This window comes from Bombina bombina, chromosome 4, assembly GCF_027579735.1.
Source record: "Bombina bombina isolate aBomBom1 chromosome 4, aBomBom1.pri, whole genome shotgun sequence".
In the NCBI taxonomy this organism is placed as follows: Eukaryota; Metazoa; Chordata; class Amphibia; order Anura; family Bombinatoridae; genus Bombina; species Bombina bombina.
This window is the reverse complement of record NC_069502.1, coordinates 806,239,250-806,252,740: the sequence shown is the minus strand read 5'-3', so window position 1 is coordinate 806,252,740 and position 13,491 is coordinate 806,239,250. Positions and strand designations below refer to the sequence as shown.

General features: G+C 38.9%; 1 protein-coding gene across 1 annotated transcript in view; it reads left to right on the top strand.

Moving 5' to 3' along the window:
• Window positions 1-13,491, top strand: part of LOC128657057 (uncharacterized) — a 112,020-nt gene that overhangs the window by 79,389 nt on the left and 19,140 nt on the right. Inside the window, exon 9 of the mRNA XM_053711283.1 lies at window positions 3,140-3,244. Within this exon, the coding sequence (XP_053567258.1) occupies window positions 3,140-3,244 (105 nt within the window). The remainder of the gene's footprint in view (window positions 1-3,139; window positions 3,245-13,491) is intronic.

Here is a 13,491-nt window from a genome sequence, read left to right as displayed (position 1 = left end):
GGATCTGAAATCCTTAAATTTAAAGGTATGGAGATTGAACGCTTGATTCTTGGTCAAAGAGGTTTCTCTGACTCTGTGATTAATACTATGTTACAGGCTCGTAAATCTGTATCCAGAGAGATGTATTATAGAGTCTGGAAGACTTATATTTCTTGGTATCTTTCTCATCATTTTTCTTGGCATTCTTTTAGAATACCGAGAATATTACAATTTCTTCAGGATGGTTTAGATAAGGGTTTGTCCGCAAGTTCCTTGAAAGGTCAAATCTCTGCTCTTTCTGTTCTTTTTCACAGAAAGATTGCTATTCTTCCTGATATTCATTGTTTTGTACAAGCTTTGGTTCGTATAAAGCCTGTCATTAAGTCAATTTCTCCTCCTTGGAATTTGAATTTGGTTCTGGGGGCTCTTCAAGCTCCTCCATTTGAACCTATGCATTCATTGGATATTAAATTACTTTCTTGGAAAGTTTTGTTCCTTTTGGCCATCTCTTCTGCCAGAAGAGTTTCTGAATTATCTGCTCTTTCTTGTGAGTCTCCTTTTCTGATTCTTCATCAGGATAAGGCGGTGTTGCGAACTTCTTTTGAATTTTTACCTAAAGTTGTGAATTCCAACAACATTAGTAGAGAAATTGTGGTTCCTTCATTATGTCCTAATCCTAAGAATTCTAAGGAGAAATCGTTGCATTCTTTGGATGTTGTTAGAGCTTTAAAATATTATGTTGAAGCTACGAAATCTTTCTGTAAGACTTCTAGTCTATTTGTTATCTTTTCCGGTTCTAGGAAAGGCCAGAAAGCTTCTGCCATTTCTTTGGCATCTTGGTTGAAATCTTTAATTCATCTTGCCTATGTTGAGTCGGGTAAAATTCCGCCTCAGAGAATTACAGCTCATTCTATTAGATCAGTATCTACTTCCTGGGCGTTTAGGAATGAAGCTTCGGTTGACCAGATCTGCAAAGCAGCAACTTGGTCCTCTGCATAATTTTACTAAATTCTACCATTTTGATGTATTTTCTTCTTCTGAAGCAGTTTTTGGTAGAAAAGTTCTTCAGGCAGTGGTTTCAGTTTGAATCTTCTGCTTATGTTTTTTGTTAAACTTTATTTTGGGTGTGGATTATTTTCAGCAGGAATTGGCTGTCTTTATTTTATCCCTCCCTCTCTAGTGACTCTTGTGTGGAAAGATCCACATCTTGGGTAGTCATTATCCCATACGTCACTAGCTCATGGACTCTTGTTAATTACATGAAAGAAAACATAATTTATGTAAGAACTTACCTGATAAATTCATTTCTTTCATATTAACAAGAGTCCATGAGGCCCACCCTTTTTTGTGGTGGTTATGATTTTTTTGTATAAAGCACAATTATTCCAATTCCTTATTTTATATGCTTCGCACTTTTTTTCTTATCACCCCACTTCTTGGCTATTCGTTAAACTGATTTGTGGGTGTGGTGAGGGGTGTATTTATAGGCATTTTAAGGTTTGGGAAACTTTGCCCCTCCTGGTAGGAATGTATATCCCATACGTCACTAGCTCATGGACTCTTGTTAATATGAAAGAAATGAATTTATCAGGTAAGTTCTTACATAAATTATGTTTTTTTTATTTTGGGGGGCTTTGTTATTTTATTAGGGGGCTTAGAGTAGGTGTAATTAGTTTAAAATTGTTGTAATATTTTTCTAATGTTTGTAAATATTTTTTTATTTTTTGTAACTTAGTTCTTTTTTATTTTTTGTACTTTAGTTAGTTTATTTAATTGTATTTATTTGTAGGTATTGTATTTAATTTATTTATTGATAGTGTAGTGTTAGGTTTAATTGTAACTTAGGTTAGGCTTTATTTTACAGGTAAATTTGTAATTATTTTAACTATTTTAGCTATTAAATAGTTCTTAACTATTTAATAGCTATTGTACCTAGTTAAAATAAATACAAAGTTACCTGTAAAATAAATATAAATCCTAAAATAGCTATAATATAATTATAATCTATATTGTAGCTATATTAGGGTTTATTTTACAGGTAAGTATTTAGCTTTAAATAGGAATAATTTATTTAATAATAGTTAATTTATTTCGTTAGATTTAAATTATATTTAATTTAGGGGGGTGTTAGTGTTAGGGTTAGACTTAGCTTTAGGGGTTAATACATTTATTACAGTAGCGGCGAGATTGGGTCGGCAGATTAGGGGTTAATAATTGAAGTTAGGTGTCGGCGATGTTAGGGAGGGCTGATTAGGGGTTAATACTATTTATTATAGGGTTATTGAGGCGGGAGTGAGGCGGATTAGGGGTTAATAACTTTATTATAGTAGCGGTGCGGTCCGCTCGGCAGATTAGGGGTTAATAAGTGTAGGCAGGTGGAGGCGACGTTGAGGGGGGCAGATTAGGGGTTAATAAATATAATATAGGGGTCGGCGGTGTTAGGGGCAGCAGATTAGGGGTACATAAGGATAACGTAGGTGGCGGTCGGCAGATTAGGGGTTAAAAAATTTAATCGAGTGGCGGCGATGTGGGGGGACCTCGGTTTAGGGGTACATAGGTAGTTTATGGGTGTTAGTGTACTTTAGAGCACAGTAGTTAAGAGCTTTATAAACCGGCGTTAGCCCAGAAAGCTCTTAACTACTGACTTTTTTCTGCGGCTGGAGTTTTGCCGTAAGATTTCTAACGCTCACTTCAGCCACGACTCTAAATACCGGAGTTAGAAAGATCCCATTGAAAAGATAGGATACGCAATTGACGTAAGGGGATCTGCGGTATGGAAAAGTCGCGGCTGAAAAGTGAGCGTTAGACCCTTTAATGACTGACTCCAAATACCAGAGGGCGGTAAAAACCAGCGTTAGGAGCCTCTAACGCTGGTTTTGATGGCTACCGCCCAACTCTAAATCTAGGCCATAGAGAATACTAAGTATTCATATTTTCAGTATAGGTGGTGATTTCAACAGGTAAAAGCAACTCATTTAAATGACAAAATAAAGGTAAAGTAGTTGTTTATTCACAATTTTATACACTCCAGTGTGTAACACAGATCACAGGAAACATATTAAAAAGGAACAAAATTACAGCACAATGTCCATTTTAGCCTACAGAAGAGACTACAGAAATTGTAAAGAGTCATTTAATTTATTCTTTTTTTTTTCCCCAGGTGAAAACGATGCTACGATTTCATGTAACATGGAGCAAACAGAAGATCAGTGGCTAAGAAACGCAGAACCATCAGAGCAGCAAATTTGTGCCACTATAAATACAGGTTAGTGTATGTGTGTGAGATGTCTGAGGGGCTCTTAGGGTGCGGGTGAGTGTACATGTCTGACATTTCTTTGGGAAGTAGGGCACACGTGAGTGTAAGTGTATGACATGTCTGAGTGACGCAGGGCACTTGTGAGTGTAAGTGTGTGACATGTGTGAGGGAAATAGGGCACTTGTGAGTGTAAGTGTATGACATGTGTGAGGGACGCAGGGCACGTGTGAGTGTATGTATGTAGCATGTGTGATGGAATTTGGGAACTGGTGAGTGTAAGTGTGTGACATGTCTGTGGGAAGAAGGGCACAGGTGAATGTAAGTGTGTGACATGTCTGTGTGAAGTAGGACATGTTTGAGTGTATGTGTGTGAGGGAAGTAGAGCACAGGTGAGTGTAAGTGTGTGACATGTCTGTGGGAAGTAGGGCACAGGTGAGTGTAAATGAGTGACATGTCTTTGGCAAGTAGGGCACGTGTGAGTGTAAGTGTGTGACATGTCTGTGGAAAGTAGGGCATGTGTGAGTGTATGTGTGTGACATGTGTGAGAGAAATAGGGCACAGGTGAGTGTGAGTGACATGTTTGTGGGTAGTAGGGGACATGTGAGTGTGCGGGTGTGACATGTCTGTTGGAAGCAGGGCTCAGGTGAGTGTATGTGTGTGACATGTCTGAGGGAAGCAGGGCACAGGTGAGTGTATGTGTGTGATATGTCTAAGGGAAGCAGGGCATTGGTGAGTGTATATGGGTGACACGTGAGAGGGACACAGGGCACAGGTGGGTGTAAGTGTATGACGTGTCTGTGGAAAACAGGGCACATGTGAGTGTACATGTGTGACATGTCTGTGGGTTGGAGGGGATAGGTGTGTGTACGTGTGACATATCTAAGGAAAGCAGTTTACATGTGTGACACTTGAGAGGGATGTAGGGCAAAGTGAGTGTTTGTGTGTCATGTCTGTGCGAAACAGGGCACAGATAGTGTATGTGTGCAAGGTGTATGGGTTGCAGGGCAGAGGCGAGTGTACGTGTGAGATGTGTCTGCAGGAAACAGGGCACAGGTGAGTGTACATGTCTGATGTGTATGTTCACTAATAAAGTTTATTTCTTTTACAAGATACGATGAGTCCACGGATTTCATCCTTACTTGTGGGATATCGCCTCCTGGTCAGCAGGAGGAGGCAAAGAGCACCACAGCAGAGCTGTATATATAGCTCCTCCCTTCCCTCCTACTCCAGTCATTCTCTTTGCCTGTGTTAGTGATAAGAAGCGGTAAAGTGAGGTGTTAGTTTAGATTCTTCAATCAAGAGTTTATTATTTTTATTGTAGTGCCTAAGTGTGCTACTTTGTTCTAGGGTGTAGCCTAGACCAGATCAGTCTCTTCAGTAAAAAGAGAAGCATCTGGTGGCTTCAAAGCAATGGGAACTGGAGGGATTAAATTCTCACTGTGCCTCCCATGATGTGTGCTGCCCTTCAGATGATGGTCTTAGCATGTTTTAACTAAGACCCTGTATGTCTCCACAGCTCTACAGGAGGGAACTGCAGGACCTCTTGAATGTGGGACGGATCATGCTGTCCATCAGCTTTCAGGTACATGCAGCTGTTATATTCTGGGACACTCTTAACTCAGAAAAGGGCTGTAGTTGGTACCTATTGTATGGGGCTTAATCCTTATGCAAGCTCGTTGTTAGATGTTGTTTTCAGAGGGGGACCGTGTCAGTCAGGGCTTGGCCTGGAACACACCTTATCAGCTGGAAATGAATGTATTTGATGTGGATATCCATGAGAATAGAATTCAGACCACGCAGCAATGATCTAAAACTATTCTGTTTATTAAAAGATACAAAGCAGGGGGGCGGAGCCAACAACCAAGCAGTGCAGACGTCTTTACATGGAGCTCCTCAAGCATAATACTCAAACAAGTTAATTTATATATAAAACAGAGACTTTTACACTTTGTGCCATATATAAATAGTAACAGGACAACCCTCCATAGGTGGATGATCCCCTTCCTAGGGTCCCGAAGATGCTTAGATGAAGATAATACAGAGGTTGTCTGCGGGCCTGTGAAGCGCCACATGAATAAGTTTGCTTTACTGTGTCCCTCGTGGCTTATTAATCAGTTTATAGCCTACTATTAATGGGCGGCGATGTGGGGGGACCTCTCAATATGGATGAGACCCTTCACAACGAATTGCTGGCATTGCTTGTCACTTTGGATCAGAAAATGGACTCACACTTTGCTAGCCTTACATCTATCATAACAGCGCACCCTAAGCAGCAACCGCTAAAGGAGAAGAAAATGGCGCCTATGGAGAAACATGAAGTGCAGTGTATTAACTTGCGACCCCCTCTTAACGTGAGGGAGCCTAATGTATGTCCCCTAGCACTCTGTGACACTCTGACTATGGAGCAAATAAGAGCTTACTTGTGGCATCAAGGGTATGGGCACGACACATCTCTCTCCTATGCTCCCGTGATCGCTAATGCGCCCGAGAGAAAACAGGTGCCAGTGAGGATGATTGGGGCCAGTTCCTCAATGTGCGGTATGCTTCTATCTAATGATCCGGGGGTGACCGGCTGCTATGTCTCACGTGTGGGACCCTCCCTGACAGGTGCTGAAGGGCCTCTTATCTGGTGCACTTACCCGACACCCTTGGCTTCAGTGGCATGGATGCGGCTAGAGGGTTTCCTCCGGCGATGTCCTCTCCCCATCTACTCAGCTCTCGGCTCCTGTGTTAGCCGCATCAAGATTAGCGCTTTCAGAAGGGGAATCGGGTAAGATCTCAAAGTCCCGTGCAGCTCTCCACATTCAACTGATGGCCCACTGGCTCGATGCCTAGATGCGACCTTGGGACACTAGCTGCACGCACCGGGCTTTATTGATGGTCTTTGACATCTGGGAACTATCAGAGATTATTTCATTCTCACGGACATTATACCCCACACTAGTTCAGATTTACGTTATGTCTAGCTCTAAGTATTAGTTTATAACCTGTTTAGGCTGACAATATTCATATGATACTCAAATTTATTAGAGTTTATGATGTGGGACACAATATGGACACGTGTGATGGGGGTTTGCAAGAACTCTCCAAGCCATACAATAGAAGACAGTCTATTCCTTTTCAGGACCGTGGTTCCCAGAGCCCTACGTGACTGTCAGTGAACTGTTTTTGTTGTATTGAAATTTTATTTGCAATGGTCCACGTTTATCTGACTCTGGTAGTTTATACCTAAGTATTATTTGTCCACATGTTCACTGTTAATGTATGCAATTTTAGCACTTCCGTTTGCAATCTAGCACTCTACAACCCTTTGAAGCATGTGGATCAAATAGCTGCAATGGGAGTGGGCTAAGTAGACATTTCTTGTTATGGGGACCGTATTAATTTTCAGTCAAACCTGCTTTAGAACATAGTTTAAACAGTTTAAATGGAAATATCTTGAACCAAGCTTTTCTTGTATAAATTTTTATGATCTAAGGACATGGTCTGAGATTAGTGCCATTCAACTAAAATTGCCATTGTCCTTGCACTATTAATTATACAGCCTGTCTGCCAGTTAAGGGCAAACAGAATGTTTACTAATATTATTGGACATTCCTTGCACCTGAGCTAACATTCAGATAGTACATACGCTATACCTGACATAATATGTACAGCTTTCTTTACACCAAATCTCCATAATTTTAACTTGCACAAAAGAGTAACCATTACTTATTCAGCCTGATAAGCGGGTCTCGTAGCTCATTTATCATGTTACTTACAGACAGCTTCAGTATACAAGGCACATGCTACTTAGGGTATCTTTATGCCCACAATTGCTATTGACACATATGGGTCAGTTTCCTATGTATATTTTAGTGAATACTGCTTCTTATACTATTTGTTTTTATTTTATTATGTTTTTTGTTTTTTTATACATAAATATTTCTACTTACAGGTCTATAAGTTAAAAGAAGGTTGATCCCAATAGAATAACCCAAGGGAATACTAAGTATGACTCTCAAAACAGCAAGTAGTGGCGTCTGATTCTATTTCACCGCCATAAGACACTTAGGGTTTAATTGTTCATATGAAATGTATAGCTATAGCGTAGCTAGACTTAGTACTTGCACTGTCAGAATATATATTACCCAAGTCTCCCTATAATTTACTTAGTTTGACCTAAAACTCTCTTGGCTCCAATATAGGGGAAGAGAACAACTGTTTCTTAATCTTGGTACCACACGAGGCTAAGATCCGTATGGCACATGATATGTTACACCATGGTTGCTCCATGTTCCTGTGTTTACCGGGTATAGCATTTAGCTTTGCTTCTTCACTCCACTAGTACATTTTATTCACTATACACTCTTATAGCAGAAATAATATATATCCCCCCAGGTTCTTTCTGAAACTACAACATGTTTATTGTAATGTTTGTTATTATGTCTTTCATACACTCGTTAGTGCTTATAAATGCTCAGATGACATTATGTCACACTCTTATAATATAGGCCCAGAAGATAACCTATTTAGTTCTATTATATATTAATACTAAAGGGATTCTATAAATGGCCTTACCTCCTCGCAGGTTATGACACGATCAAATGTATCTCATCGTCCCCAAACAGTTTATTATCTTCTCCAATATTATTTGGAAATGTATATCTTTTATCACGCTCCATTTTAATTAGTGGGCAAGTTTGCTACGCAATGTTTAGATAAGAGCACATTTTGCCTGTTTTGTTACTCTTTAGACCAGTCCTGAGCACCTAAGTAAACTACTACTATCGTGACATATATACATTCCTTTGTAGTTTATATTTGTAATGTTTGGGTTTCTCTGAATGAATCAGCAGAGTGGCCTTTAGCCCCTATCTAGTTACTCCATTTTGGATGGGAATGTTACTTTACTCCACTATATACTCCTAAGTAGACTAATGGGCGCTTATAAGTCCACACCAAATATCATATGCTATCTACATTTATATATGACTCCGTCCCCCCCACCTCCTTTCCCTATGCGTATAGCGGTGCTTACCCGCTGAATATCCCCCTCCCCCCTGTATATCTCAGCCCAAGAGTGGCTGACTTCTATGCTAACCCTCCACAGGCTGGTATCTTGGTCTTAGATTAAATATTATTAGATTGTGGAGTTCATACGCTGACATTATATTATAAAATGAAGTTCTGTTTCATCTCGCCTAAGATACTGTCTATCTTCATAATCAGATTTGAAATGTATTTTCTATTGCTTTATGCGCATATTGTTTTCTCAATGTTGCTTCTCTATAGACAATGTATTACTTTCTCTGTTGTAACTTTGGCCTTAGGGCGAGTCCTTGTTGTGATGATATATGCTTTAACTTCAATAAAAAAATTATTTAAAAAAAAAAAAAAAAGATACAAAGCATGTCTTATAGGCGACAGATACAGCATATGGGGTTAACATGATGACATATATATATCATACCATATTTCATGAACAAAAGAAGCTTATTGAAATATATGAGAGAAAGAGGAGTATGAAGGAGTGTTTCTTATAACAGTAGCGAAAATACATCTGGGTGCATAGTTCAGCTCAAAGCAAGGTCATTTGGCCATCTTACCTAGATAACGGACTTCCAGGCGCCTTGCCAGGAACATTTACAAGGCCAAAAAAACTACTACAATTCTTACTAACACCAGCATATTTCTCACTACATAATAACTGCTATAATAAAAGCTTATTTAGACAAGATGGATGCCTAAGACAAAATGGCGGCCAAGAACAAGATGGTGATAGTCATGCTAACAATTCCTAACATACCACCCTTTTATTCTAACAGAATAACACAAAAATAGAAAAGTACAGAAAATGAGGAAAGCCTTTAACCACAGTATAAGCCTGATACAATGGTAACAGGACTCTATGTGAGAATACTATAGAGAAAAATATTCACATGTAGTGGTATAATTTTATAGGCCAATAGGGCACAATTTGTCACTGCACATAAGTGCGGCCTCTCCAATACTCTCCGTCTACCTCCCAGCATCCTCAAACTACTGGTCTACCTGCACAAAGACCCAACCAGCCCCCTATCTACCCCCAAACAACGCTGCATCTTTTATTTTTCTACCTGCATTGCTAGCACCCCCCCAATATTTCCAACAGTTTCTTGCTCTGTACACTCTCCACAGTGAAGTGTGACATGGGAACAGCACAAATGTCTCTAGGTGGCCTCTGATCACTTTAAGAACAGTCTTTGTCCTCTTAGAGCGCTCCAGCTTCCTCAGACACTTTGCTTTAATACAGTTCATTTGCAGTAGGGGTGCTTATCCAATGTTCTTCCGCAGGTAGATGCTGGAAGTCTTATGGTTTGTTCATGGGGTAGACAAGGTAGCCAGTTGATCCCCACAGCAAGCAGACACTCAAGTCAGAAGGAGTCTAAGAAGGAAACAAAACAGCACAAGATGAGTACACACCCCGATACAATCACAATTATGTCCAAATAAAACTTCTTTCATCTTTTTTTTTTTTTTTGTAAGCATAACAATTCCTTTAGCTTAACTTATCCTATGTAATTTAAAACCAGAAAAACATTGTGGATATATAATACAAACTAAATACATTGATACTTTTACAGAGAATAATTCACAGCTGCTCTATACAATTTAAATTATACTTCATGAATACTAAGCAAGTGAAAACTGCTAGACTTCATCAAGAGGCTGAATGGCTATGCTAAAACTTATGCTAAGGCCTGCCCTGTAACAAAAATGAAACAGTCAATAAAAATATTTTCTCTAAAATGAATTTCTTTACACTTTCTCTTAGAACTACTAAAACAAATAACCTAGTGTTGCTTTATTCTGCAGACCTACTGTCTGTAATGTTTATAATTCTCCAACTATGATCTTAATAGTCAACAATCTCATCTGATATAAACACTACTAGTTTACTAATGTATGAGGAAATAATACAATCATAACATTATTTAAAACTACAAAATCTCTTAAAGGTAAACACATCCTTATGGTAAGATAATTCCTTTCATTGACAAGCATCTGGAATTATCAAATTCAAATTGCAGATACCATACCAAAATACATTTGCTTTCATAACATAGCTCCAATAAGAGCCATGGTGAGTAGAAAATATACCATCAATATAACTATAATTATGCTACTCCCTAAACAAATATTTCTTTCATGTAATTAGCAAGAGTCCATGAGCTAGTGACGTATGGGATATACATTCCTACCAGGAGGGGCAAAGTTTCCCAAACCTCAAAATGCCTATAAATACACCCCTCACCACACCCACAATTCAGTTCTAAATATATGTATTCAAACATTTATTTGCCTTGACTCAGAATGTTCAACATTCCTTATTTTCAGACAGTCAGTTTCATATTTGGGATAATGCATTTGAATCAATCATTTTTTCTTACCTTAAAAAATTTGACTTTTTTTCCCTGTGGGCTGTTAGGCTCGCGGGGGCTGAAAATGCTTCATTTTATTGCGTCATTCTTGGCGCTGACTTTTTTGGCGCAAAAAATCTTTTCTGTTTCCGGCGTCATATGTGTCGCCGGAAGTTGCGTCATTTTTTGACGTCCTTTTGCGCCAAAAATGTCGGCGTTCCGGATGTGGCGTCATTTTTGGCGCCAAAAAGCATTTAGGCGCCAAACAATGTGGGCGTATTATTTGGCGCCAAAAAATATGGGCGTCGCTTTTGTCTCCACATTATTTCAGTCTCATTTTTTCTTTGCTTCTGGTTACTAGAAGCTTGTTTATTGGCATTTTTTCCCATTCCTGAATCTGTCATTTAAGGAATTTGATCAATTTTGCTTTATATGTTGTTTTTTTCTCTTACATATTGCAAGATGTCTCACGTTGCATCTGAGTCAGAAGATACTTCAGGAAAATCGCTGTCTAGTGCTGGAACTACCAAAGCTAAGTGTATCTGCTGTAAACTTTTGGTAGCTATTCCTCCGGCTGTTGTTTGTATTAATTGTCATGACAAACTTGTTAAAGCAGATAATATTTCCTTTAGTAATGTACCATTGCCTGTTGCAGTTCCCTCAACATCTAAGGTGCAGAATGTTCCTGATAACATAAGAGATTTTGTTTCTGAATCCATCAAGAAGGCTATGTCTGTTATTTCTCCTTCTAGTAAACATAAAAAATCTTTTAAAACTTCTCTCTCTACAGATGAATTTTTAAATGATCATCATCATTCTGATTCTGATGACTCTTCTGGTTCAGAGGATTCTGTCTCAGAGATTGATGCTGATAAATCTTCATATTTATTTAAAATGGAATTTATTCGTTCTTTACTTAAAGAAGTACTAATTGCTTTAGAAATAGAGGATTCTGGTCCTCTTGATACTAATTCTAAACGTTTAGATAAGGTATTTAAATCTCCTGTGGTTATTCCAGAAGTTTTTCCTGTTCCTAATGCTATTTCTGAAGTAATTTCCAGAGAATGGGATAAATTGGGTAATTCATTTACTCCTTCTAAACGTTTTAAGCAATTATATCCTGTGCCGTCTGACAGATTAGAATTTTGGGATAAAATCCCTAAAGTCGATGGGGCTATTTCTACCCTTGCTAAACGTACTACTATTCCTACGTCAGATGGTACTTCGTTTAAAGATCCTTTAGATAGGAAAATTTAATCCTTTCTAAGAAAAGCTTATCTGTGTTCAGGTAATCTTCTTAGACCTGCTATATCTTTGGCTGATGTTGCTGCAGCTTCAACTTTTTGGTTGGAGACTTTAGCACAACAAGTAACAGATCATGATTCTCATAATATTATTCTTCTTCTTCAGCATGCTAATAATTTTATCTGTGATGCCATTTTTGATATTATCAGAGTTGATGTCAGGTTTATGTCTCTAGCTATTTTAGCTCGACGAGCTTTATGGCTTAAAACTTGGAATGCTGATATGGCTTCTAAATCAACTCTACTTTCCATTTCTTTCCAGGGTAACAAATTATTTGGTTCTCAGTTGGATTCCATTATCTCAACTGTTACTGGTGGGAAAGGAACTTTTTTACCACAGGATAAAAAATCTAAGGGTAAAAACAGGGCTAATAATCGTTTTCGTTCCTTTCGTTTCAACAAAGAACAAAAGCCTGATCCTTCATCCTCAGGAGCAGTTTCAGTTTGGAAACCATCTCCAGTCTGGAATAAATCCAAGCCTTCTAGAAAGGCAAAGCCTGCTTCTAAGTCCACATGAAGGTGCGGCCCTCATTCCAGCTCAGCTGGTAGGAGGCAGGTTACGTTTTTTCAAAGAAATTTGGATCAATTCTGTTCACAATCTTTGGATTCAGAACATTGTTTCAGAAGGGTACAGAATTGGTTTCAAGATGAGACCTCCTGCAAAGAGATTTTTTCTTTCCCGTGTCCCAGTAAATCCAGTGAAAGCTCAAGCATTTCTGAATTGTGTTTCAGATCTAGAGTTGGCTGGAGTAATTATGCCAGTTCCAGTTCTGGAACAGGGGATGGGGTTTTATTCAAATCTCTTCATTGTACCAAAGAAGGAGAATTCCTTCAGACCAGTTCTGGATCTAAAAATATTGAATCGTTATGTAAGGATACCAACGTTCAAAATGGTAACTGTAAGGACTATCTTGCCTTTTGTTCAGCAAGGGCATTTTATGTCCACAATAGATTTACAGGATGCATATCTGCATATTCCGATTCATCCAGATCATTATCAGTTCCTGAGATTCTCTTTTCTGGACAAGCATTACCAGTTTGTGGCTCTGCCGTTTGGCCTAGCTACAGCTCCAAGAATTTTTACAAAGGTTCTCGGTGCCCTTCTGTCTGTAATCAGAGAACAGGGTATTGTGGTATTTCCTTATTTGGACGATATCTTGGTACTTGCTCAGTCTTTACATTTAGCAGAATCTCATACGAATCGACTTGTGTTGTTTCTTCAAGATCATGGTTGGAGGATCAATTCACCAAAAAGTTCATTGATTCCTCAGACAAGGGTAACCTTTCTGGGTTTCCAGATAGATTCAGTGTCCATGACTCTGTCTTTAACAGACAAGAGACGTCTAAAATTGATTTCAGCTTGTCGAAACCTTCAGTCACAATCATTCCCTTCGGTAGCCTTATGCATGGAAATTCTAGGTCTTATGACTGCTGCATCGGACGCGATCCCCTTTGCTCGTTTTCACATGCGACCTCTTCAGCTCTGTATGCTGAATCAATGGTGCAAGGATTACACAAAGATATCTCAATTAATATCTTTAAAACCGATTGTACGACACTCTCTAACGTG